This window comes from Triticum dicoccoides, chromosome 2B (genome assembly GCF_002162155.2).
Source record: "Triticum dicoccoides isolate Atlit2015 ecotype Zavitan chromosome 2B, WEW_v2.0, whole genome shotgun sequence".
Classification (NCBI taxonomy): Eukaryota; Viridiplantae; Streptophyta; class Magnoliopsida; order Poales; family Poaceae; genus Triticum; species Triticum dicoccoides.
Window position 1 is genome coordinate 127,947,636 of NC_041383.1, and position 26,993 is coordinate 127,974,628.

A 26,993-nucleotide genomic window follows, 5' to 3' on the forward strand; every position below is an offset into this window, starting at 1 on the left:
GAGCCTGATGACGCAAACTACAACGACGATGCCTCGACAAGGAAACGACATCAAAGACGTTGCCATCATCCGCCACGACCGTAGTCGGCGTGATTTTCATCGGCACTTGCGCCACGGGGCGTGCGCCCGGTCCCTTCAACCGGAGCAAACTTCAAAACGATGCCCTGAAGAGGGACTACGACGCAAAAGCACCGTCATCGCTTGATCCCAAGGAGATCTAGGGTTTCCCCCGAAGTTGCCCGCGTCGTCAAGGACCAAACAAGGATGGAATCCGCAGATCCGCCAAGCCGCCAACGTGCCGCACTCGCCATCGCGCCGACCGCGACCCGCAGACCAAGCCCACGCCTGGGCCCTGATCCGGCAGTGCCGCCACCGATCCGGTCGCGCCGCCGCCGTCCCTGACGACCCCGACACCCGAGACCTTGAAGTCGCCTGCCGTGGAGGTATGGAATCGCCGGAGCGCCGCCACCCCCCGCCGCGATGTCCGGCCGAACACCACGCTCCGGCCCGGGGGCGTCGGCCCGCGCCAACCCCTCACGAACGGGAGGGCCCCGAGTCCCTGCCGCCGCCGGAGCCTCCCGGCCGCCACACGGGGGGCGACTCGGGAAGAGGCAGGAGCGTATCGTGAGGAGGATACGAGATTGTGGACCTTACAACCTCCTAGTACTAAAGATTGAATGTCTCCTCATCCAACATGGCATTGTCGTCACTCTCGGCGATGCTGATGACCACATTGTTGTCTCCATAGTGGTCTTCAGGGCGCCATAGTGATTCATTCCCTTGGTCAACTCGGTAGACTGAAGTTGTTGCCATTTCATGAAGGTGTCCTCGTTCATCGTGCACCTCGTAACCACTGAGCTCTTGTCTTGTCCTCCTCCTAGTTCTTCTTTGGCGTCAATGGGTCGATTCTCAGGGCGAGTCGGCTTCTATTTGAGAACCAACAAAGCTCTTCCTTCAGGCTGGTCACAGTGGGGAGGAACTTAGGAGTAACATCACACACTTCAATACAATTTTGCTTATGTGACACGTATTTAATGAAGAGAGAGGTGTTTGTGGTAACTAGCTAAGTTACCGGAACATCACACACTCCAAGAAACAATGAGTCTATAACCTAATAAATATATCGTTGCATGACACTATATAGATGTTCCTACCCACTATGAAGGTAGTAACATAGTCTAGGGAAGTATGTAAGTTACTAGCTTATGTTCTTGCCCATTGTGACCACCCTCAACGTCCTCGGCTCCTTCCAGACGTGTGTATTCCCATCAATGTGGAAACCATCGGAGGTGTGTACGGAAGCAGTTCAATTGGATTATACTACCTTAAGAAAATGCACCAGTGTACCATGGGAATTGAACGGCTGAATCTCTTTTATTTGACCCATGAAACTAAGTTCAATTTCATATTTCTGTCAAAAGTATATTTCATAAATGTGTTGAACCGTCCGTTGTTTATCCATCGAAAAATATGGGCATGGGCATGTTTTTTACTCGCCGCCATTGGTCAGAAGTCTGAACAGACATTATTCGCTCGCTCTGTTCCTTGGCAATTTTCTTGTAACCCGGCACGATTCTCGCCGTCCTCAGCTCGCCGGCACGTTGAGCGGCTTCGCCACGGAGAACCCGCCGTCCACCATGAGGTTATGCCCAGTGATGTACCTGGCATCGTCGGACGCCAGGAACACCGCCGCCCTCGCGACGTCTTCCGCGCGCAGCACCACGCCGCCGCCCATCTCGTTGAGGTCCTCCTCGAAGACCCGCCTGACCAGCTCCTCCTCCTCCTCCTCGTCGCCGGCACCCCGCGGCGGAAGCCCCAGCATCTCCCTCACGGAGCGCGCGCCCATGGGCGTGGCGATGGCGTACGGCGAGATGGCGTTGACCCTGACGCCGCGCGCCGCCAGCTCCGCGGCCGCCGACCGCACCATGCCGACGACGGCCGTCTTGGAGACGCTGTACGCGTGGGGGCCCGACCCGGCCAGCGCTCCCGCGGTGCTGGACGTGCAGAGGATGCAGCCCTGGCCGCGCGGGGCCATGGCGCGCGCCGCGTGCTTGATGCCGGCGGCCACGCCCCGGAGGTTGACGGCCATGACGCGGTCGAAGTCGGCCATGTCGAGGGACTCGATCGGGGCGCCCGCGTAGTTGCCGCCCGTGATCCCGGCGTTGTTGAACATGACGTCGAGCCGGCCGTGCCGCGCCACCGCGAGGTCCACTGCGGCCGCCACCTGCGCCTCGTCGGTCACGTCGCAGCGGGTGTAGCAGGCCGTGTCCGGGCCGCCGAGCTCGGCAGCCGCGGCGCGGCCCAGGTGGTCCTGGACGTCGGCGAGGACGACCCTGGCGCCGTTCCGGACGAACTCCGCCGCGGTCGCCTTGCCGATGCCGCTCGCCGCGCCGGTGATGACGGCCACCTTCCCGGCCAGCCTCCGAGAATCGGACGGCCCAGAGAGGAAGCGAGACGAGCTTCCCGCCCTTCTGGCCACTCCGCTCCTCGCGGCGCTGCACTCTCAGAGCAGAGCAGGTGAGCGACGCAGCTTCAGGACATAAAAAATGGCGGGTTTGCCCATCTAACAAGAGTACAAGACCAGACCAAAACCCATTCTTGATGGCATCGTGTGCGTACCTGAGGACGACGCCCATTGCTCGGAACATCTTCGCTCGACTCTAGCAGGCTAGGCAAACCCAAATGTAACCAAGGCTCGAAATATCTTTATAGTAGTACTAACAATCTGCACTACAGAATTATGCTGAGCGGATAATGCTTGGCTTGTGTGTGTTGAGCAATCGACATCCAGCAAGACGTACTCAGTGGGGGTAGATGATGGACGAGTCGCTGCCATGAACGAGGCAATGAAGGAATCAGAGCGCGCGCGCGTTTCACACGAGTGGTCTAAGAAAAACCATGCTTAGCTTTAGATGCGTATCTATCTGATATACCAGTAGTTTTTTGTTTGATAGAGTACGATATAGGTACACTAGTGGTTGAGGTTTTGGCTGGGTACTCGTGTGCTAACATGGTTGTGACGATCCAGCAAACTTGTTGTTAGACCCACCTCCTGCTTTTATTTCTGAACTTTTAACGGATGCTTTGATTTTAATAAAGCTACCCATGGGGATGTTTCTCTTAAAAATTAAAGGTAGACTATGTGGCGGAGTTGGCATGTGCGCAACGAGATTACACATGACAAAATGCCTCCTCCGACTGAAGCCTCCCGCCGCTTCCTCCATGGGTATATTACTTCGCTCTTGTGCATTAATCAACACTCTTCGGGAGACCATGTGAAAGGGAAGATGGTGGTGGTTGCTTCACCACCAGCAGCTCCGGCCATCTCTAGCCCCAAGATGCAGCCAAGATGGCAGCTTTATTATTCCTACGGGTGCGGCTGGAGGAGGTATGATTCTCCGACATGATAGAAGTGAGATCATCTATATTGCATGTAGAGAACTCCGTGCATGTGAGAGTGCCTTGGAGGCGGAGCTAGCAGCATGTCGAGAAGGACTGGAGTTGGCCTTGCACCGAACAGAACGTCCAATTATAGTTGAGCTAGACAGTGCGGAGGTGGTGATGTTGCTCACATCGCGCACGAGAGATAGATCGAGGCACCACTTTCTCATAGAGGAGATCCGAAGCTTAGCTGATACCGATGATAGAGAGATTTTTATTTGCTCGCTGTAGCCGCTCACAGAATAATAGTAGTCATGAGTTGGCCGCTTACGGTCGTCGCACCCCTCATACCGCGGTGTGGCTTTTTGCTGGGTTGGACTCTGTTGTAAACCTAGCTATGGCTGAGAAGCCTCCTTGAGTTATGAGATATTCTTTTTCCCTACAAAAAATTAAAGGTAGACTAGTGTTTGAGGTTTTGGCTGGGTACTGAGCGAATGTGCACCCCCTCCCACCTCCGCGCATGATTTGGTCTGGCTCATGTGCCTGTTCACAAATCTAAAATTCAGAAAAAATGATCAGGATTTTGCACAAAGTTATTAATTAAAGAAATTGCTCATGGATTTGAAAATTGTTCACGAATTTTAGAAAATGATCGGGATTTCTTAAATATTCAAGAATCCAAATAATGTTCAGGAATTCAAAATAATCATGAATTTGTAAAAGAAAAGTACAAAACCACAAAATGGTCTTGAATTTCTAAAATTGTTCATGAAACTGAAATATGTTCATGTATTAAAAAAATGTTCACAAATTTCAAAAAAAAATCAGGATTTCTTAAATATTCAAGAATCCGAATAATGTTCATGAATTCAAAAATAATCATGACTTCATAAAATAATATCACAAAATTCAAAAAAAGTGGTCTCGAATTTCAAAAAAAATCCCAAATTTCTGAAAGAGTTCATCAATTTAAAAAAAGTTCATTGAACCAAAAATGTTCATGAATTTAAATAAAGTTCATAAATTCTGAAAAATGTTAATCCAAACATAAGTGTGTTCGTGAATTTCAAGAAAAATACAAGTTTTTAAAAATGTTTATAATTTAAAAAAACTATTCATGTATTAAAAAATGTTCATGATTCCGAAATATGTTCACAAATTTCAAAGATGTTCGCGAAATTCAAAGGTAAAAAGGAAAAGAAAAAAATGTTTGTGAGTATGAAAAATGTGCACAATTTCAAAAAATGTTCACTATTTAAGAAATTCACAAATTTGAGAAATGTTCATGATTTTTGAATGTTCACAATTTTAAAAAATGTTTACGAATTTGAAAAATGTTCACAATTTTAAAAAATGATCACGAATTTAAAAGATGGTCATAAAATGGAAAATTAGAAAAAGATAACATAGAAAAATTTAAGGAAAAATGATCACTGGATTTGGAAAATGTTCATGATTTCATAAAATATTAACGAATTCAAAAGTTTTTCTCAAAATGAAAAAGGAAAAATGATCAAAAGTTTGAAAAAGTTCACAAATCAAAAAATATTCATGATTTCGATAATGTTCACCATTTCAGAAAATGTCCATGAATTTGGAAGATGTTCACAAACTGAAAAAGGGGTAAAAGATAAAAGATAAAAAATAAAAAAATAAAAGAAAGTAAATGAACAATAAGGAGGAAAGAAAAAACAAACATGGAAAAAAGAAAAACGAAAAACGAAAATTGAAATTGAAAAGACAAGAAGAAACATAAGAAAAAAATGAAAAAGAATAAGATGAAAGATAGAAAAACTAGTCAAGGAAAGTTCTAGAATCTTCCCAAAAACCAGTGGGGAGAAAGCCTCCTTGGGCCGGCATGCAGAGAACATCGCATATGAGGGTTATGTGTTAGGTCGTTATTTGGCGACCTACGCTCCAAATAGGACTGGTCATTTGGTTGCACTTTTGTCTCTCCTGTTTTGCCCCCAGCTCTGGCTACTGACTCCCCTTTATCAGCCCAACATAGCTGGTGTGTTAGAATTCGAATTCGGATGTGTAAACCCAACAATTGTTGCAAAAATGCCCTAGAGGCAATAATAAATGGTTTTTTATATTCGTAATTAATGCTTATGCTATATGTCATAACTGCAATGGTTCTCAAGTCTATGATAACCACAAGGCTCAAAGGAAAACTCGTGCGCACGTTTGAAATAATAAACAGTAAAATAGATTCTTAGTATTGCCTCTAAGACTAGTTCAAGTGTTGAATGATGGTTTCATTTTCGTGATCATGGGCATGACAATGTTGACGACTCGAGATGAGGGCAACATGGGGAAGGTTGTTAAGCGATGGAACCAGAGGGCCATCAGTCGATGGGAGGGGAGGAGGGGAGCACGATGAGGAGAGAAGAGAACACAGAGGGAAGGGGAGAGGACAACGGTTGCTCTCTCGCAAAGAAACAGGAAGAGAGCAATCTGATTGAGGAGAAACCCTATGGGCAATATGCCTTTATACCTCGTGGAAAAATTCCATCAATGCCCTCGGCGAGCTGTCAAAACCATAGGCAGGGCCACTGAGTTTTCACCGTGGAAGGCCAACACTGGGAACCCTCCTAGCCATGATAGCTGACAGGGAAGGACCACGAACGCCTGACCCGAATGGTCAGTGAGCGACGACCCCAAGGTGAAAAATCGAACAAATTATTCATTTCCCCGATCCTGAATTTTATCCGACGGTTGAGCTCATCTCAGGGGAAAATCCAACGGTCAGAATTGCATCAAGCTGTAGATCCAACGGTCCAGAAGCTCAGATAGTCGAGGTGACTTAGGTTCTTGCATGACTCTAACTATGGGATATAAGGGGCATCTTCAACGCTGACCCTCAAACCACCCACATATGTCTAGATCTGCGGGGGTCCAAACCGCCCACATATATCGGTCCACCGAACGGTCCGGGCGCACTTTCTCCCACAAAGTGGAAGAAAACTTGGGAGGGGGGCTTTGCGGGAGTCCGGACAGCAGTCACGTAGGACTCCGACACCCCCATCCTCTAAATCCCTTCTTCCGGTCTCATTTCTTTCAATTCGCCCCTTCTCTCCCTTTGCTTTGCATCTGCACCCTCCGCTGCCGCCGCGGCCGCTGTCCCTCTCCGGCCAACACACATGCATTGTCAGACCTCCGCAACCAGCACCGGTGCGTGATACGTCTCCAACGTATCTATAATTTATGAAGCATTCATGCTATTTTATTATCTGTTTTGAATGATTATGGGCTTTATTATACACTTTTATATTACTTTTGGGACTAACCTATTAACCGGAGGCCCAGCCCATATTGTTGTTTTATTGCCTGTTTCAGTATTTCGAAGAAAAGGAATATCAAACGGAGTCCAAGCGGAATGAAACCTTCGGCAACGTGATTTTTTGGAAGAATATCACCCAGGAGACTTGGAGTTCATGTCAGAAGACCCTCGAGGAGGCCAGGAGATAGGAGGGTGCCCCCCTACTGGGCGTGCCCCCTGTCTCGTGGGCCCCTCGAGCACCTCCCGACCGACTTCTTTCGCCTATATAAGCCTACATACCCTAAAAACATCAGATATCAAGATAGATCGGGAGTTCAGCCGCCGCAAGCCTCTGTAGCCACCAAAAACCTCTCGAGAGCCCTTCCCGGCACCCTGCCGGAGGGGGGATCCTTCACTGGTGGCCATCTTCATCATCCCGGCGCTATCCATGACGAGGAGGGAGTAGTTCACCCTCGAGGCTAAGGGTATGTACCAGTAGCTATGTGTTTGATCTCTCTCTCTCTCGAGTTCTCTCTCGTGTTCCTTCTATGGCATGATCTTGATGTATCCCGAGCTTTGCTATTATAGTTGGATCTTATGATGTTTCTCCCCTTCTACTCTCTTCTGATGAATTGAGTTTTCCCTTTGAAGTTATCTTATCGGATTGAGTCTTTTATGAGAACACTTGATGTATGTCTTGCCGTGTTTATCTGTGGTGACAATGGATATCATGTGCCACTTGATGTATGTTTTGGTGACCAACTTGCGGGTTCCGCCCATAAACCTATGCATAGGGGTTGGCACACGTTCTTGACTCTCCGGTAGAATCTTTGGGGCACTATTTGAAGTACTTTGTGTTGGTTGAATAGATGAATCTGAGATTGTGTGATGCATATCGTATAATCATGCCGACGGATACTTGAGGTGACAATGGAGTATCTAGGTGACATTAGGGTTTTGGTTGATTTGTGTCTTAAGGTGTTATTCTAGTATGAACTCTTGAATAGATTGATCCGAAAGAATAACTTTGAGGTGGTTTCGTACCCTACCATAATCTCTTCGTTTGTTCTCCGCTATTAGTTGCTTTGGAGTGACTCTTTGTTGCATGTTGAGGGATTGTTATATGATCTATCTATGTTATTATTGTTGAGAGAACTTGCACTAGTGAAAGTATGAACCTTAGGCCTTGTTTCCTATCATTGCAATACCGTTTACGCTCATTTTTATCGCCCGCTACCTTGCTGTTTTTATAATTTCAGATTACAAATATCTTTATCTACCATCCATATTGCACTTGTATCACCATCTCTTCGCCGAACTAGTGCACCTATACGATTTACCATTGTATTGGGTGTGTTGGGAACACAAAAGACTCTTTGTTATTTGGTTGCAGGGTTGTTTGAGAGAGACCATCTTCATCCTACGCCTCCTACAGATTGATAAACCTTAGGTCATCCACTTGAGGGAAATTTGCTACTGTCCTACAAACCTGTGCACTTGCAGGCCCAACACCGTCTACAAGAAGAAGGTTGTGTAGTAGACATCAGTGCGCCTGCTCGCCTTTTACGACGGCGTCTTCTACCCAGGACTCGTCCATAGGCAGGTACACTCCGACCCCTGTTAACGTCGTCCATGGGTAGGTGTTCGGTCAAATGCCATTGAGCTTATTTTTTGAACGCCATGTCGGTTTTTAGAGTAAAAATGATGGCGGGGTAATCAATTATGGAGGATGAGTTGTTGTGTGATGTGTGGTTGGTTGTATCCAAGGAATTCATAGGCAGGAGCAAAGGGGGGCTCTTCTGCCAGCGCGTGCATGATTTGTTTCACGCCCAAAAGCACATTGTGCCCTACGACATGCACATCATCCATGATTGCAATGTGATATCGTTATCCTACTGATGGTACGCCATTCAGACCAACGTCACTAAGTTTTGTGGCGTGGTTGATATGCTGGAGGCAAGGTGGCCATTGTGCGTGGCAGCCGAGGAGATCGTAAGTTTTGCTTCTTCTTGCCAAACTTTGTGATTCATTCATTTAATGTTGCTCTACATATTGTGTAGCCCGCACGCGATATCGTGATGTACCACATGATAGAGGAACGGCCATTTATACACATCACTATTGGATGAAGCTGAAGGGGTAGTATGTGTAGGACAACATGATCCCGTTCATGAAAAACTTGTTGAACATCCGGTTAATCTCATTGAAATTGAAGTATTGTTGTGCTAGACTTATTTGCATGCTATGTATGGATGATTTGTGCTATTTTCTATCCAAACTTTGATGAAATCCACCGCGTTTGTATGAATCTCAACCGGTTAGTTGAAACTCGGCTTGAAATGTATGCAAGCAGCGTTGCATTTCCGCCTCCCACATGAGTGTCCATGTATCGATCTCCTTATCTATAAATGGATGCTGGAGCAAATTTATGAATCAGTGTTGGAGATGTCCTAATGGAACAGTTCTTCTGACCCATTAATAATTTAATGCAAGAACAGTTGTTGATCATGTACAATCTCGGCCTTGATACCATTTTGGACTGGGTATCTCTAATAGATGGACCATGAGCGAGTCGTCGTCTCAAGCTATCTGCAGATCGACATAATTTACTATGGAGTATTTTTTGTACTCTCTTTGTTTTTATTTATTTTGTATATTAGTTTTGTTGAAATCAAACTTTACACGTTTATTAAGGTGCAGAAAATTAACAGTGTACTAAACCAACAACAAGGACTATGAATCGAAAGGAGTAATGTACACACCATCACATCAGTACCACTAGATTGAATATATTTTCACGTCATATAGATTTCTTATTATAAGCAAAGCTTTTTTAACATGAGAATTTTTATTAATTTTAAGCACATTTTACAGAAAGCAGCGTGAATGGAGCCAAGCAAGATACACAGAGAATGTCCCTTCATGGACACAGACCTATGTTTGGACATAAGCACCTGACTACAAATCCTCTAAACTGAATTTTTCCCTGCTAATCTTGCATGGTGATGTGCTTTGACATTTGAGTTCCTATGAATATGTGAGATCCTGTTGGCCGGGAAGGAAGCGTTGTCTTGTATATCCGTGAGAAGAGGTCTGATCATCCAATAACCTAGTGCATTCATGATATTGCTTGTAGCCACAGTTGATGCCAAAACAGAGCAATCAGTGTAGAAGGCGGGCTGTTGCAGTTGTAGAATCTCTGCTAGCTTGGTGGCAAGAAGAAGGCCGAAGGCCTAAGCCCGGAGCAATGAAGAAACTGGAGGGGACAAGGCCGAGACATAAAGGGCGTGTTTGGTTGCCGTCGGCTACAGTACCTGCGTTGCATACTCTTCTCCACTCAACCTGGCTCTGGAAAAACAACCTCATACGCGACATCTGGGAGTTGTTTGGTTGCCTGCATATGGACTTCCTGCATTAGGGGATCAACTTTGGCGCGTTGTTTGGTTGCTTGCATATGGACTTCCTGCATTAGGGGATCAACTTTGGCGCGTTGTTTGGTTGTCTGCATTGTCTCGGCGCATACAACTACACTCTGTTTGGTTGCCCGCATGGGGTATGATTAAGAGCTAGCATTTGCACTTAGCACACAGGGTTAAGAGCTAGCAGAGGAAGGGGGAGAAGAAATGCAGTGTGCGCCGGACCATGGCGACCGCGATGGATAATGGCCTGGCGCCGTGTCTGACATGGCGAGCATGGAGTCATGGGCGAGCGACCCCGTCGGCGGCACGACGAGCGACACCGTCGACGAACTAGTTGCGGTGCTCGCACAAAGACAGTGGACAGAGGAGGAGAATGCAGTGCTCGCGCCATGGTATCATTCGTGCAGTAGGATGAGAGAGGAGGCCGAGATGACCGACGCCGAAAACGACTCCAGTGTAGTGGGACGAGAGAGAGGAGGCCAAGATGATCGACCTCGTCGGCGGTGCGGCGAACTGCGGTGTGCGCGCCATTGCAGCGTCAGTGTAGTAGGAGGACGATAGAGAGTAGAACGAGATGAGCGACGCCGGAAACGACTCTAGTGTAGTAGGACGCGGGCAAGGAGATCAAGGGGAAGGGCGTCGGCGTCTAAAGGGACGAATAGGAGGGCTCTGAGCAGAGGACAGAGGAGCTCGACATGGCGGCGTGAGTGCACTAGACTGTTGTTCAAGGAGAGATGAAGCTACGATCGTCAAAATCAAAAACTTACAACAGGAATGTTGTGCGGAACTGCGAGATTAGGCTACTGGTCAAAGGAAATTTCAAACAATCGATCGTGCGTGACGAATCTGACAAAATTCGTTCAAAATAGCTCCAAACGGGAACACAAAATAAAGAACTTCCGTCCGACGAAACTACGAACCGATCGCTTGAATGGAACTGTAGCATCGAGGTGCATCTTTTTCGTGTAGAGCTTACATCGAATCGAAGCATCCTTGTGTAGATCAGAGGAACAAGGAAGAAAGAAGATTGAGAAGCTTAATGGAGGTTGAAGAAAACCGTCTCCACTCGTGTAAGGGGGCTCGCTGGCTTGCGCTCGCCTCGTCCTGGCTCGCAAGAAACTGCCGATCTAAGCGTTTTCAGCGAGCCAGGCCCAGATGTGCTTTAAGTTCCCTGTTATGTACACCCAACAATGTATGCAACCAATCAAACAGCCTGTTTCCTTTCCGCACGGGGCTAATTGGGCCTCATGCAGGCAACCAAACACGCCCAAAAGCGCTTGAGTGTTGGTTGCTCTCCACCTGAATGAAGATGTGGAATGCCTGCTGGAGTTGCGTGCACATTTTTTCATGCGAGCCGAGGAGACAGGGAGTAGTAAAAGGACCACCCCGTTTCCTGCTCCTACCTCCATCTTCTTTGTTAGGGCAACTCTAACTTGCCATCGTAAACGGACGCACCTTCTATTTGTTTTTCCTTTGTTTTGGTCTGCTAAAGATGCGCTGCTGTCTACCTGCGTTCGATTGTTTTGTTCGTTTTTCGTCCATTTAGGTCGACACGGTGGACAGCGGTTTGTGTGCGTTTCAACTTTCAACCCAATCCTTTCAAAAAAAAAAACTTTCAACCCAAACTGATGCGGACAGAACGCGTCAGCGCGTTCGAGTTGCCCTCGCCGACACCTCTCCACCAGGAGATAAATACACTCGTGATCATTGAAGTTGAGTCCAAAGCACACTACGGTCACTGTACTTCAAAATACGTTCGTTACGGTCATTATATACGTTTTGTGGTGATTGTGCGGTCACTGCCTCACCGTATAGCTATGTATTTTCATCTGTTGACCGGTCAACTGTCTACCTAGTGCAGCCTCTGACTCGTAGGTCCCACATGTTAGTTGGGCAGAAGAAATAAATGAAAGAAAAAAGTATACCACGCGGACAGGAATGGAACCTGAGACCTCATGGCGGGCCTTCATGCGCAAACCATCTCGGCCTATGGTCGACTGTGTTCTGTGCCTGATTATCACGCCTCTTATACTGATACCACGTGTTGTGTGTGTGTTTTAAAATTCAGTTTTTTCATTTGTGTTGTGTAGCTCTGTGAGTGCATGCGTGTTAGTTTTTTTTGTTCCGTGTGGTTTTCAATTTTTTTCCAAAAAAATCAAAAATATTTGTCAATTAAAAATGTTCTTGAATCCAAAAAATTATTCCCAAAATGCAAGCGAAATTCAAAACCAGGAAGACATGCACACACTTTGTGCACGAAATGCACAAAAATACTCCAACTTTCAAACAGGAAGACATGTACACCCATTGCATCTGAATTTCTAAACATATTTACCAATTAAAAAATGTCCGTTAGTCTAAAAAAATCCCCTAATTTCAAAAAAAATAGAATTTTAAAATAGGAAACATAAGAATATGAAAAAGAATATGAACAAATAAAATCAGAAGACAAAATACATTTTTTGAGAGAGAAGAAAGACAAAATACATATACATAAAAAAGAAAAAGCATTCGAAGGAATGCACGTGAGAACCTGAAATGGGCCCATGCGAGCTCGCACCCGAGAAATACGCAATGTATGCTCTTCTAAAGAAAAACGAAATGCATGCCTTTCTTAATACATAATAAAGCAACGGGTGTATGATTGAACAGGAGTTGAAGTTGTACCAGGTGGTTGTCGCCCGAGTGTTGGCGCCACCAGATGTCAGGTTTGCATCCGCGTACCCCCGTTTTATTTATTAGATCCATTCTTTCTTCTGCCACTTACAGGTGGGACCTACAAGTCAGATTAAAACATGCAATGACGAGGCTGCACTAGGTAGACAGTTGACCCGTAAGTAGATGAAAATACGGAGCTATATGGTGAGGCCAGTGACCATATAATCACCGTAAAACGTATATAATGACCGTAATGAACGTATTTTGAAGTACAGTGACCGTAGTGTGCTTCGGACACAACTTCAATGACCACGGGTGTATTTATCTCCTCCACCGGCCGCCGACACGCTGCCCACGTGCCCTTCCCGGGGCTGGATGCCTGGATCTCCCGACTCTGGATGGTCCCCGGTCTGTACACATGGCGGCCCGTTGGTGTCCTCGTATTAATGACAGGGAAGTCAAGCGTGCGTAGAGACCTGGTGGGGCCCAGCTGTAAGTCTACTACTCCTCCTAGCACTAGCAGTATCTGTAACCTTGACATCAAACGAATTGTTCTCGGTCAACTGTGACCTTTCCTGGCCCCGGTTTTCCTCCTGTCCCTGGCGGCTGGAAACCCTAGCCGCGTTGCCAGGAGACCCAATCTTTCAGCGCTGTCCTCCGGCGGCTCCCCTCCGCCGACGACCTCGGTCGTCGGTGGTGAGGGGGGTCGCCGGATCCACGCGTGTGGATCGTTTTTACTCCCGTGTAGTTTTAGATTTTTAGGCTGTTCATCGTCTTTGTTTCGACGGCGACGATGACAACGCTGAATAAAGATTCTTCGGATCCTTCCTTGACAAGGCTATTGGTCCTATGGTTGGGAATGGATTTGGAAATCAGTCTGTTTAAGCAAGGATGACGTGGCGGCGGCGGCATCCTCGTGGTGGACCTGTGTCCTCGGGCTCCGCCGTTGCGACGGCGTTTGCTCCAGCGTTGGCGCGGAGCTTGGGAGGTAGTCCAGGAGCGGATGCAGATTGTGGTCTGCATCGACGACATCTGGAAGACGGAACATGTGCTGGGTTCGTGGTTCGTGGATGACATGTATGGTTTCCTTCCGCGACGTCTTAGTCGCGGTGGGGTGCCAGATCTGGAGTTCGATGGCGTGTCCGGGGTGTTGCCCCGGTCTGATTCTTTCAACGGTAAGGGCTCCACTTTTGGTGAGCCACCTTGGAGGTCCGCAAAGCTGCATATCAGCGATGGAGCCGCGTCGAGCTCGGGTGAGGAGGTGATCCATCATTCTTTTCTTCGGTGGCTGCTGTCGTGGTGCCGGAGGCAGGTGATGGGCGTTGGTGTCAAGCTCAGAGATGTTCTGTATCTTTTCAGTTTTGTTATGTCGGTCCTCACGTGACTTGTACTTTAATCTTTATGATACGAATGAGACACGTATTACCATGAAAAAAAAACTGTGACCTTTCCCCTTGTTCTTCCTGCGATCTTTCTAGCTCCGGGCTCCGGCGTAGGCTCGGGACATGACATTTGGTAGCACAGAGCAGAAGGCGCTCGATCTGTCTCATCGCTCATCGCTCATCGCAGCACAGGTAACAACTCGATCGAGAGGTTCGATCTTACTACTACTCGTGCTGGTGCTGTGATGTGCATCTGTCTGCTCCGCTGCGCGCGCGCGTGCGCTTGAGTTTCCCAAGGCCGGCGCCCGCGAGGTGTTCGCCGCAATGCCTGCAAGGAGCAGCGCAGAGGAGCCGTAGACGAGATGCCCGAGATTCTTGCCAAGATTGCTTATTTCCTCTTCTTCTTCCCCACACGGTGGTTCCCACTCGCGCCGTCCTTGGCATCCGATCCCTTCCACCCGTCCGCGGCAACCGCCACCATTTGCCGCAGAGGAAGCAAGCGGACTCCGCAAGCAAGCTGCAGGCCGGTGGCGCTGACCGGTCATATATGCTTTCCCTTTCGCTTCCTGCCCAAGCTGTCGTCTGGTGGTGGTTAGGTAGGGTCCTTCCGTATCGTTTCGTTCCTTTGCTTCGCTCCCCGGCCTTTTGCCAGCACAGCACACCGACGCCGTAGGAGCCGTAGCCCCGCCCGCGTCCCGCCGCCGTCGCCGACCCGCCTGGGCTTCCGGATGACATGATGCGGCGCTGCGGGTGGCTTTCGCTTCTCTGCCGCCCCCGCCGGGGTGGCCGCGCCGCCGTCTTGCCGCCGCCCAACCCAGATCCACCGCCTCCCCAGCCCAAGGTATCGGTAGTACTAGTAACCAGTAACAGATTCTGCCTTCGTTTCTTGCTATGGGCGATGGGAAGTACACTAGTATCCAATTTAGCATTGTTCGGCACTCTTCTCCTTGGTCCATCGGTCATCTATTTGATTGCCCACTGAACAAAGATTCAGGATGGTTCGGTGCCACTGGTAGGAATTTGGAGAGCACGGCGCTAGTTTTACAAATCACGCCTCTGTTCGTCTTTGCACTTGATGTGCCAGAGACCTTATCAAGCCATTCGCTACATTCCACACGCTCCTTGCTGTTTCTGAATTTCCTGCCGCATTTGATGGCTCTTTAGGCATATGTTTCAAGGAAGATTGTTCTCCAATGGACGGGCACCAAACTGCGCGTCAAATTATAATCTGACGCATGTGATGAACCCTGGCTAAATTCACAAAATAGTTGATAACATATACCTTTGTCCAAAGCAAACAAAGGAAAAAATTGCTTGTTCGGACGAGTGGTTCATCCTTTCTTCTCTTGTACAATCTTTTCCAGATTTTTAGATCAAAAAATTAGGTTCATCTAGCTTGACGAGCCACAGTTTTCTTTTAGTAAGTATTGACTATTGTACATGCATGTTATATTCTTAGCCAAGGCTCCTCTGTTATAGCTCATGACATTGAATTTTACCACATTCAAAATTAATTACTATGCAATGTTGAGCAGGGAGAGGAGAATCACAGTGCTCCTGACAAAGTTATCATGGAGAACATTCTACCAAACGGTGATTTTTCTGAAGATCTCTGTTTATGGCATTCTAACGGTTGCCATGCGTTTGTTGCCGTTGAAGGGTCTGGTTACCATAATGGTATAAAGCCACATTCAGGGTCTAAATATGCTGTAGTTACTCATCGCACACAGACTTGGCAAGGGCTTGAGCAGGACTTAGCAAACATTAGTGCCGGTACCGAATATATTGTTACTGCCTATGTTAGAGTTCATGGGGAATTTCATGAGCCTGTTGGAGTCCAGGCCACGCTAAAACTTGAGGGGGAGGGGTCTCCTACCAACTACCATTCCGTTGCAAGGTACTTCAACTGGAAGGTGCTATTTATTGCCTTATATGATGCTATCAGTACCATTTGTTTATCAAGGGAAATTGTTTGACCAGGATTTTGGCCTCACAAGAATGCTGGGAGAAGTTGGAAGGTTCGTTTGAGCTTACAACTATACCAAGCCGCTTGGTGTTTTATCTTGAAGGTCCCCCTGCTGGTGTAGATTTGCTCATAGATTCAGTTACCATTTCCTGCAAGGTATGTTTTCTTACTCTTGTTTATGTTTATGTTTAGCTGGAACTCTTGTATATGATTGTTTGTGAAGTGTGAACCAATCTTGTATTGCTAACGAATAATGGCAATCATGCCTTAAATTCTGATTTAGCAACATGTTAATCAGTTGGGACCACATTTCTCAGTGCCCATAGAAAAGGAAGTAACATCGTCTGCTACGACTAAATTATGAGACCCTACAACTGCAATATATTTTGCTTAACCATTTAGCACATGTACTACAAGTATCGCCACCATAGTTTGTACATTCCGTATGCTAATATTTTGTTCTTAACACCAGCTACTTCTGTATTACCAATCGATTAGATTATGTGTGCTTCATTTTCCTAACTAGTTCAAATTTCTGCAGAAAGCAGAGAGCAAGACTTCTTCATTGATTGGTGGAACAGCAAACATCATTTTAAATTGTGATTTTTCAGAAGGCCTTCATTCATGGCATCCTATCTGCTGCCACGCGTATGTGGCATCACAATGGTCCGGTTTCCTTGATGGTATTAGAGGGGACTCAGGAGAGAATTATGCTGTTGTTTCAAAGAGAACTGAACCCTGGCAAGGTCTCGAACAAGATATTACAGATAGAGTATCTGCTGGTACAGTTTATGCAGTTTCGGCGCGTGTTAGAGTTGATGGGAATATCCATGGCAAAGCTGAAGTCAAAGCAACCCTGAGGTTGCAAAATCCAGATGGATCAACACACTACAATCCTATTGGAAGGTACTGTTTTGAAGTTCTTTAACAGCAATATTCTAACCATACCAGTTACCACCATCCCTAATTTGTGGTAGAACCTGATGTGGCAGAGTATTAGCCTCAAAAGAGAAGTGGGAGAAGTTGGAAGGTTCTTTTTCTTTGACAAATATGCCAAAGTGTGTGGTTTTTTACCTTGAAGGGCCTCCTGCTGGGGCGGATCTTATTATTGATTTTGTTACTATTGCTAGGTCTGAACATAAGCAGCCAAAGGTGAGTGCTTTTCTATGTGCATTTGTTTTACCCATTCCTGAACAACACATCTTACGATTCAATTGATAACCTGCTATCTCAGGAGTTAAAGTTTAACTAGAATTTACTGCATGTTATGCTTGAGGCATTGAGGAGTTCTGATAGTCTTTACATTCTAATATTTTTGGTGCAAAAGATTGATTTTACCAAGTCCTCTATTAATTTTTGCAAATTTCAGCATGAATATGCAATCATACTCATTCTCATCTAGCGGTATATTCATGTTCTTGTATGTGTGGTATGGAAACATGTTCTTTTCTTGCGATGCTTTTGACCTGTTACTCTTTCATTTGAAGGAAGTAAAATCAATAAGTGGAATCGAGACTATTATCAAGAATCCTCAGTTTGAAGAAGGGTTAAGCAATTGGTCTGGACGAGGATGTAATATCTGCAGGCATGAGTTCACTGCATATGGGAATGTAAAGCCCGTAAATGGCAGCTACTTTGCTTCAGCAACTGGACGGGTTCACAGTTGGAATGGCATACAGCAAGATATCACAGGCAGAGTGCAGAGAAAAGTTTCTTACGAGATTAGTTCTCCTGTTCGCATATTTGGCAGTGCTAATGAGACTGAAGTTCGGACTACTTTGTGGGTACAAGAATATGGCCGTGAGCAATATCTATGCATTTCGAAGTAAGTATGTTGATTTTATTATTTACACGCTTTCTTGACAATGTTATCTTATATTCCGTTACAAAATGTTATCTTCTAGGGTCATAGATATCACTGGTTTATTAAATGGCACTCACTGAAGGGGTATCTTACAGGGGTCACATATATCACTGGTTCACTAAATGTTATCTTATAGGGGTCACAGATATTACCGGTTACTGATTTTTCTGTTATTAACATAGAAACCAGGCCTCTGATAAGCGCTGGACACATTTGAAAGGAAAGTTTATCCTTCATGCTCCCTTCTCCAAAGTTGTCCTCTTTATAGAGGGGCCACCAGCAGGAATTGACATCCTTGTAGATGGCCTTGTCCTATCTCCTGCAAGAAAACTTGATGCTGCTCCACGCCCAAAAGTTGAGGTTTGCAAGCTAATTACTAAATTAAATTATGTCCCCCCCAGGAGCGTGCCTTCAGATGTCTCAACTTGTGTGTATACAGTAGTTGTGTTGGTAAACATTTCTCAATGGATCATGATTGTTTGGATAGAAAGTTTTGGCCATTTCTTTCGAACTCAAGTATCCCTTTTTTCTAATGGAATGATTTGCTTGTATTTCAGAATGTTCTGTATGGAGCTAATATCATGCAGAATAGCGCTTGCTCTCGCGGGCTTGCTGGGTGGAGTCCAATGGGTTCATGTCGATTGAGTATCCATACCGAATCACCCCATATGCTATCTTCCATCCTGAAGGACCCCTCGAATCAGAAACATATAAGTGGTCGTTATATCCTTGCTACAAACCGCACTGATGTGTGGATGGGCCCTTCTCAGGTGATAACAGACAAGCTAAAGCTACACACTACTTACCGAGTCTCTGCCTGGGTACGAGCTGGCTCTGGAGGAAATGGCCGTCACCATGTCAATGTTTGTCTTGGTGTAGATGATCAATGGGTTAATGGTGGGCAAATAGAAGCTGATGGGGATCAATGGTATGAAATCAAAGGAGCATTCAAGCTTGAAAAGAAGCCATCTAAAGTTATTGCATATGTTCAGGGTCCCCCTCCGGGTGTTGATATCCGAGTCATGGGTCTCCAAATTTATCCAGTTGATAGGAAAGCACGTTTTGAATATCTTAAGGACAAATCAGATAAGGTGAAACTCCCCCCACTCCCTTCAACGTTTTTCATGTTAGGATGAGAGTTTGATGTGTCTACACAAGCATATTAAGATATCTTTTTTCCATCAATATCATTATTAAACTGAAAACTTTCGCCTGCACATCATCCATTGGTTTCTTATAACCGCGATGCTCTTGATAAATATTAAATTCATTTTTCTGGTTTCCTTTGTCAGGTAAGGAAGCGTGATATTGTTCTAAAGTTCCAAGGATTAGATGCTGCGAATGTTTTTGGTTCAGCTCTTAGGGTACAACAGACTGAGAACAGTTTTGCATTTGGATCATGCATAAACCGAAGTAACATCGAGAATGAGGATCTTGCTGATTTCTTCGTGAAGAATTTTAATTGGGCTGTATTTGAGAATGAACTGAAGTGGTACTGGACAGAGGCGGAACAAGGGAAGATAAATTATAAAGACTCTGACGAGTTGCTTAAATTCTGTCAGAAACATAACAAACAAGTTCGCGGTCACTGCTTATTCTGGGAAGTGGAAGATTCAGTGCAGCCATGGCTTCGATCACTGCATGGACACCACTTGATGGCTGCTGTACAAGGTCGTTTACAGAGCCTGTTATCAAGGTACAAAGGCCAGTTTAAACATCATGATGTAAACAACGAGATGCTTCATGGATCTTTTTATCAAGATAGGCTTGGAAGGGACAGCAGAGCTCACATGTTCAGGGAAGCCCATAAGCTTGATCCTTCAGCAGTCCTCTTTGTCAATGACTACAACGTCGAAGATGGGTGCGATTCGAAATCCACCCCAGAAAAGTTTGTGGAGCAGATTGTCGATCTCCAAGAACGGGGCGCCCCAGTTGGTGGGATCGGCGTGCAAGGTCATATCAGCCATCCAGTGGGAGATATCATCTGCGATTCTCTAGACAAGCTAGCTATACTGGGTCTCCCTATCTGGATTACTGAACTGGATGTCTCGGCGGAGAACGAACACATCCGAGCGGATGATCTCGAGGTGTGCCTCCGTGAATGCTTCGCCCATGCCGCTGTGGAGGGGGTGGTCCTCTGGGGATTCTGGGAGACGTTCATGTTTCGGAATCATGCTCACCTGGTCGATGCTGATGGAACAATCAACGAGACCGGCAGAAGGTACCTTGCCCTGAAGCAGGAGTGGTTGACCAAAACCGATGGTGACATCGATCACCATGGGGAGTTCAAATTCAGAGGCTACCATGGGTCATACACCGTAGAGGTAGCGACGCCCTCGGGGAAGGTGACCCGATCATTTGTTGTGGACAAGGAGAACCCTGTGCAGGTGGTTACCTTGAACATTTAGCTTGTATCAAATGAAGTACGTTCTACACTCCAGCAGTGTGCACTGTACTGAGACTTTTCGCTCTGATGCGTTTGATGCCATATCTTCACAGTTTATACCTTATATATGTTGCAACGGGAGAAAGAAAGTTCCTTCTATGTCTTTAGCTTATGGACCCGTGCGTTGCAACATCATAAGAGGAGAAAATGCTTAATTTATAATTTCGCTTTCTTTTTCTTGTATACAGTATATCATAAGGGATATGGACAAATAGCGCTATGTTTGTCTAGGGCACATCTAGATGTGCCTTATTTTTTTTATTTTTTTGAAACGGAGGCAAAAGATTTGCCTCTTCAATTAAATAAGGAAGAGTAGAGTTTAGAGTTTTACAACGCACTAAGCGGCATGAAAATTACTCGTACAATATGATGATGTTCCCTGGCTTTCTTGCGGCAGCAGTAACCCAAAGTTTAACATTTCTAAAATATTGGTTAAGAGGACCGACGGTGGTGCGCTTTTTTGACGGAATATGCGGGCGTTTCTCTCATTCCAAATGGTCCAAGAAACAAGCATGGTGAGGGAAGCTATTGCGTGGCGGTGAGGATTGCGGTTGTCTGTTCTTTTTGGCCACCACTTAGGGACGGTTGCTTCTAACTGCTAATCGGAGGTGTCCATGTGCGTGAGCCCAAGCTTCTCGATGATTAATCTCCAGAGCCTAAGAGTGTAGCGACACTTGACAAAGGGGTGTATCCCCGTTTCTTGTTCTCTTTTGCAAAGCGGGCAAGGGCCACAGTTTGGCCAACCACGCTTCTCCAAACGATCGGCAGTCCAAATCCTATCTTGCAAAGCCAACCAGGCAAAGAATTTAACCTTTGGAGGTGCCCAAGCCTTCCACATCATATGGAAAGAATTGGAAGGTGCGTGAGGCTCTAAAGGGGAACGCTTGGATCCTCAAGGTCAAGCATGACACCGCCATCTCTGTCAACCACATTTCGGAATTCTTTAACCTTTGGATGCTTGTGCATGACTTCCACCTTGATGAGCAAGCCGAAGATAACATCATTTGGAAGCATGCGAACAATGGGATCTACACGGCGAGCACCGCCTACAAAGCGCAATTTCTAGATGTGTCTTAGTTAATGCACATCTAAGCGACACAAACAAGCATAAAAAGGAAACACAAGCAAGCATAAAAAGGAAAAGAAAAAGGAAAAAGAGAATATCCACACGAATCTTCGCGTAAGATCAATGATATAGGACGTAGGTGTGCAATACTTATGGCACATCTAGATGTGCTTTAGCAAAGCTGTCAGTCGGCTATCCATAAGGTACCACATGTTCTTGGCAGCTACATTATATACCTTAAATTGTTTTCTAAGTCAACATAACGAAAGCAGAAGTCATGAGCCATGATAATTATGAAAGGCATGCTGTAAAAGATTTGTGAAGAATCCTTTTTGTGGAAGAGCTGTTCTCTGCCTAATGTAGCCACTGAGAGTCAGGAAAGCTATTCTGCTGCATGAGAAAGAACCACAGATGGTCCTGTAATACCCCCAGGATTCTGCATAGGATGAACATAGAAAAGGTGCCGTTGGGTGATACGGCGTATTACTTTCCTATCTTCGCTGCTCTCATAGTTCTTGCATCCGTACATTTGTAGTTCTCGGAGCAGAGAATATTAGATTGAAAGCGCTAAAAGTATTTCTTCAGACAATTTGATCTCTTGCAGCGGCACTCCTTCGTGCGCTCACCCACAAGAGGGCCTTCTGCTACTTAAACTGAGATGTAAAGAGAATGGATTTCATACATGATATGATAAGGCAAAGATATTGGCATGCAACACATAGTTTGACTTGTTTCTCACATGACTATTGCATTAAGCCCTTAACTCATGGTATGGGCTCAGAGTCGTCATTGATTATTAATTGCTAGAAGAACACCACGACTCAAATTTGCTAATTTTCTCTTGGTCCGAGAGCTTGGTGGGTTATGGGTGTGTTGTTTTCTTTGTTCAGGCCAAGCATCCTGTGTCCCTCTGCTTCGGGCATCATGTTCACCCCTATTTTGCGATCGTGTCATGTGTTGTGTATCCTTCTGTGTATTATTCTATCTCCTTCTATCAATGAAAAGATGCACAAACTTTGCGTATTTGAGATTTTTTTTGTCAATTTTAAGCAGTGTACCCAAAAGGAAGGCAGGTAATGGCAATCCATGTACTGATTGCTGACAAGTTCTAGAAGACAGAAAGGGATTTAAGTTTTCTGTCATTGTTACTTCACAAACCTCACCGATCTTGCTTAACATAGCATGAAATAAGAGTTAAATACGCTGGAGGTGCCTCAACTTGTCTTGCACGTCAGTTTAGTGTCTAAAGTTGCAAAATACATGAAACTGGTGCTCAAACTTGCTCGGACATGCAAATACGGTGCCTCCATCCGTATCTGGACGTACGTCCAGCCCGCGTGGCGTGCCAGCGTGGCAGTGGCTGAGAGTTGGAAGGCGCCGGGTGGCCCGAGCGTGAGGATTTTTTTACAAGACCCCCTCATATTTTATTTAGTCATGCAGGCAAATCCCATGAATTAGAAATTAGAAAAAGAAAAAAAATGTGATACAGGATCGAACCCTCGTTGTCACACATTGCATTGTACGCAAAGGTTGTCCACCGTGCCATACATAGCTCGGTAAATATTGAGGTCGAACTCTATATATTGCATCGCTATGCATAAAGTAACTTTGGAGCACGGGTTATGTCCTATCTTTTTTAAAGTTCAAAGAAACGGATTTTTTACAGCTAAAAAAATTCTGAATGTTTTTGTACATGCACACATAGAAGTGTAATATATCCTTGTGAATTTTCATTAATATATGTGCTTGTATGTGGGAGATAAAAAAGACAAATACATGCAAAAATTGGCTTTTTTTTTGCCGTGATGTTGTCATTTTTTTGCAGGATATATTATAACATAATTTCAAATGAAATTTGAAAGCCACTTAGAGCACATGCATCCATTTTTGTGTGAAAACAATCAACTCTTTTTGAAACTTTTAAGTGACAGATTTTAGCCTTTAAAAAATGCGCTCAGTGGCCACCATGCTCTAAAAATCCTCTTTGGTTGCTATGTACCTCTTCAAGCGATTCTTATTTACATATGGCACTTCTATGGACCCGCACAAACTTTATTTAATTTTTTCAAGTTCTTTATTTTGTTCACACTATTTTTTCCATTCAAGAAAAAAATGTAAGAAAAAATGCCACTGCCATAAACTTAAAGAAAGTGCTAGTGCATTTGAAAAAATGTTTAGCATGTATTAAAAGATTAAAATGTGCATTTAAAAAATGTTGTCTCGCATTAAAAAATTGCCAATGTGTATTTAAAAAGAGTTCAACATGTATTAAAATTACTCTGTAACATTTTTAAATAATTGTATTAAAAAGCTCACCAAAATAAATTTTAATGCATGTTGAATAGTTGACACAATACAACGTTGTCAAATTGCTAATAATTAGGTATTTTAGAAATACAAGGAAGATAAACAATAATAGTGTGCGCTTGTGGTCCAGAATGAACATACATAAATTTACACGGTTAGGCAGAACTATTTCAATCCCCGTAGATTTTTGAAAAAGTTAATGTCTACCTCTTCACAGTACACAATAACGAAAAATATATTTAAAATGAATAATAATGCTCATCTTCTGCACGCGACGAAGAAGGCCACCCATGCCGTGACGCAAACTAAGAATCTGATAACAAAGATAAACTCGCTTGTCCATTGTAAGGCTAAAACAATTCTCATGTAAGTCACCTCCTACAAAATTTCTTCACAAATTGGTTCAAAGTTTGGGGGAGGGGAGGGGGGGTGGGGGTGGGAATGTCCCCTGAGCTTAACACATAAGTAGCTCCGCCTGTTGTGATGCCATTTATTTGATTGATAGCAATCAAGATTAATTAATGATGTACTACATGCTGGTTAATTATCTGGGAGAACGCATCACGGACTGCATGTCCTCCTGTCAACTACTCCTGTTTTAGAATATATAGTCTCTGTTTTATAGTGTAGTACCTATTAATTTTTTTGAAAGTCAAACTTTATGAAGTTTGACCGAGTTTTTGATTGTAATTATCTATATCTATAACACCACATAAATATAATATGAAAGTACATGCCATGGTGCGTCTAATGATATGTATTTGATATAGTAGATGAAAATAACTTTCTCTACAAACGTGATAAAAGTTTGTAAATTTTGACTTTAAATGATTTTATAGACACTATATTATGAAACAGAGGGAATCTTATATGTAACCTCGCCCCCACTACATGCTATAGACGGCCTGCGCAAATAGTTGACGTTAACAAGGAGATAACTCCTTATTTAACACTGTAAAATTTGACTTCCTATCTGACGTAAATCTTTTCTTCCTTGTGTAACACTAAGTTTAATTTTTGTTTCCTTTGCGGCACGTCCATCCTTTGGCTACGAACAGTATTAAATAACAACTGAAAAGTACTTCCTGCGTTTCACAATATAAGACATTCTTGCAAACTATTACATTATGGGACGGAGGGAGTAGATTTCTCCCCCTGATATGATATGTGACCCAAAACGACACTAAATTTCTCCTAGAGTTGTAATTACGCAAGATCTGTGTACCAAATTGTATATCTATGCAAGATCTCCACTCTTCGGCCACGCATATACATTTTCTTTGATTTTTTTAACATAGTACAGACACAAACGGTCATACAAACACACATAGACTCATCCCTATGAATGCACGAATGCACACCCATCCCTATGAGCACTTTCGAGAGACTAAGCCGACACATCATCTTTACAAACACCTTCGTAGTCGACGGGAACGCAATGTCAAGTCTGAAACTTAAATTCTGATAGGCGGGGAATACCAGTGTCCTTCTAACCATTCAACCACGGGTTGGTTCACACATTTTCTTTGAGTTGATGTGCATAATATGCACAACACCAACTCACATCTCATTTTTTTAATTAAGAGTTTCCGCGGGTGGCCGGGAGAATCATATCGAGCACAACATACACCCCCAACACATGACATCAGATGGTCAGTCGGTAGAGCGGCAACCTTGGCACCATCGGTCGCTGCGAGGCGTGCGTCCACGATGAAGTGGCGCCGTCGTGCACGCTGCGGTGCACCACGACCGAGTGTCGCCACCACCAATCATCCTGCTAGAGAGCTTTGTTCATCAGATCCAAATTAAGAATACCAAGCCCCTCTTGGCTTTTTCGGTTGACAAGCCTCATCTCACCTGATCAAGTGGTACCTTTTGTTCTTATCCCCTTGTCAAGTGATTCCAGCTCTAAAAAGGTCAACACTTTTCCTTACTCCCACAGAAATAAGGTAGCATTTTACCCTGCCAACAGGTACATTTTGTTTCAAAAAATAAATTATATTCATTGTTGCTGCCCAAACCTCACCGAGCTTGCTTAACATAGCATGAAAGAAAAAAAAATCCAGCAAACAACATCTATTGTAGATGAATTGATCATAGTAGAAGATTATTTAGTGCGCATTTTCAATTATGGTCTCGAAAGAAATCCAATAAGAAAACTATGCTCCTGCACTTCTGATAGAATCTACACGTATGGATTGAATTGGTTCATCTTTTTGCATGTCTCGGCGTAATTGTCATTGCAACCGGATATATCACTTTTGGCAGATGTCTGTTCCAATCCAATGTTCCAACGGACATGAAGGAACCATTGGTAAAAAATAAACAGATGTAGTAATTAAATATTCTCAATGTATCTATGACTTTTTAAGGCGAAATAGAATGGATCGAGCATTTCACATGTACTCAAATTCCCTCTACTTTATCACTAACTTCCTCTGATTTTTTGTCTCTACATTATCATGCAAAATATTCCTAATATGTCATATTTTCAAACTATTGTATTTTTTGTTATCCCTATTGTTTTATTAGTTGTCTGCGCATTTTCATCGCCAATTTGCATTTTTGGTGATAGTCTATATCTCTTATATAATGTGGTCAAGGATATATATTATTAATAAAAATATTGATGTTTATATAATCAAATATCAGTGAAACATATTGCAAATGGTCCCCGCCGCAACGTGCGGAATGTCATCTAGTAATAAATGAAGATGTGATGCTTACTGTAATGATACATGAATCTTGACCTCAGAACGTTATTTATGCCGTTATTTACATGCCACTTCTTATGTTCCTTCATCGTGTTTAAATTTTACATATAGACAAGGAAACAAGCAAGCAAGGAGATACCATTTTAAGATAGCATAGATAACCTCATAGCCAAGCCTTTCAACGACTAGAGAACTGAGGAAAACAAAAGTGATTCTTAGAAATTATACATTGTGCTCTACCTCACGATTCTAGACTGCGCGTGGAGGGACATTCTCAATTTTGGCATAAAGACCACATGATTCCTTTCTAGTACAACATCGATAGCATCTTGTCTTGCGCCCTCATGACTAACATTATTAGAACAATTTTATAGTTGCAATCACTGCAGTATCTACCTGATGCAAAACACTCATAATATATGCATTTATCGCCAATAATTAGATGCTAATAGCTGTCACCACATACAACATGTGTGCGCATGTCTGGATTAACCGGCCTACATTTGTGTTTACGCGAAGAAGCTAAAA

At 44.5% G+C, this 26,993-nt stretch overlaps 2 protein-coding genes across 4 annotated transcripts; one reads left to right on the forward strand and one right to left on the reverse strand.

The window, feature by feature from the left end:
• Positions 1 to 1,294: 1,294 nt before the first annotated feature.
• On the reverse strand, positions 1,295 to 2,725 carry LOC119362558 (momilactone A synthase-like). Its single transcript, XM_037627798.1, has 2 exons — positions 2,620 to 2,725; positions 1,295 to 2,495 (listed from the first exon to the last, which is right to left on the reverse strand). Exons 1-2 carry the CDS (start codon positions 2,646 to 2,648, stop codon positions 1,586 to 1,588), a joined length of 939 nt encoding a protein of 312 aa, XP_037483695.1. The 5' UTR covers positions 2,649 to 2,725; the 3' UTR covers positions 1,295 to 1,585.
• Positions 2,726 to 14,169: 11,444 nt separating this feature from the next.
• Positions 14,170 to 20,590, forward strand: LOC119362559 (endo-1,4-beta-xylanase 1-like). Of its 3 annotated transcripts, none has more exons than XM_037627800.1 (9): positions 14,170 to 14,294; positions 15,638 to 15,999; positions 16,083 to 16,224; positions 16,610 to 16,974; positions 17,061 to 17,220; positions 17,556 to 17,893; positions 18,115 to 18,292; positions 18,490 to 19,023; positions 19,225 to 20,590. In XM_037627800.1, exons 1-9 carry the CDS (start codon positions 14,226 to 14,228, stop codon positions 20,338 to 20,340), a joined length of 3,264 nt encoding a protein of 1,087 aa, XP_037483697.1. In that variant the 5' UTR covers positions 14,170 to 14,225; the 3' UTR covers positions 20,341 to 20,590. The 3 variants fall into 3 exon arrangements, with proteins under 3 accessions (XP_037483697.1, XP_037483698.1, XP_037483696.1); XM_037627801.1 differs by lacking the exon at positions 14,170 to 14,294 and adding an exon at positions 14,677 to 14,698; XM_037627799.1 differs by lacking the exon at positions 14,170 to 14,294 and adding an exon at positions 14,729 to 14,943.
• Positions 20,591 to 26,993: the final 6,403 nt, after the last annotated feature.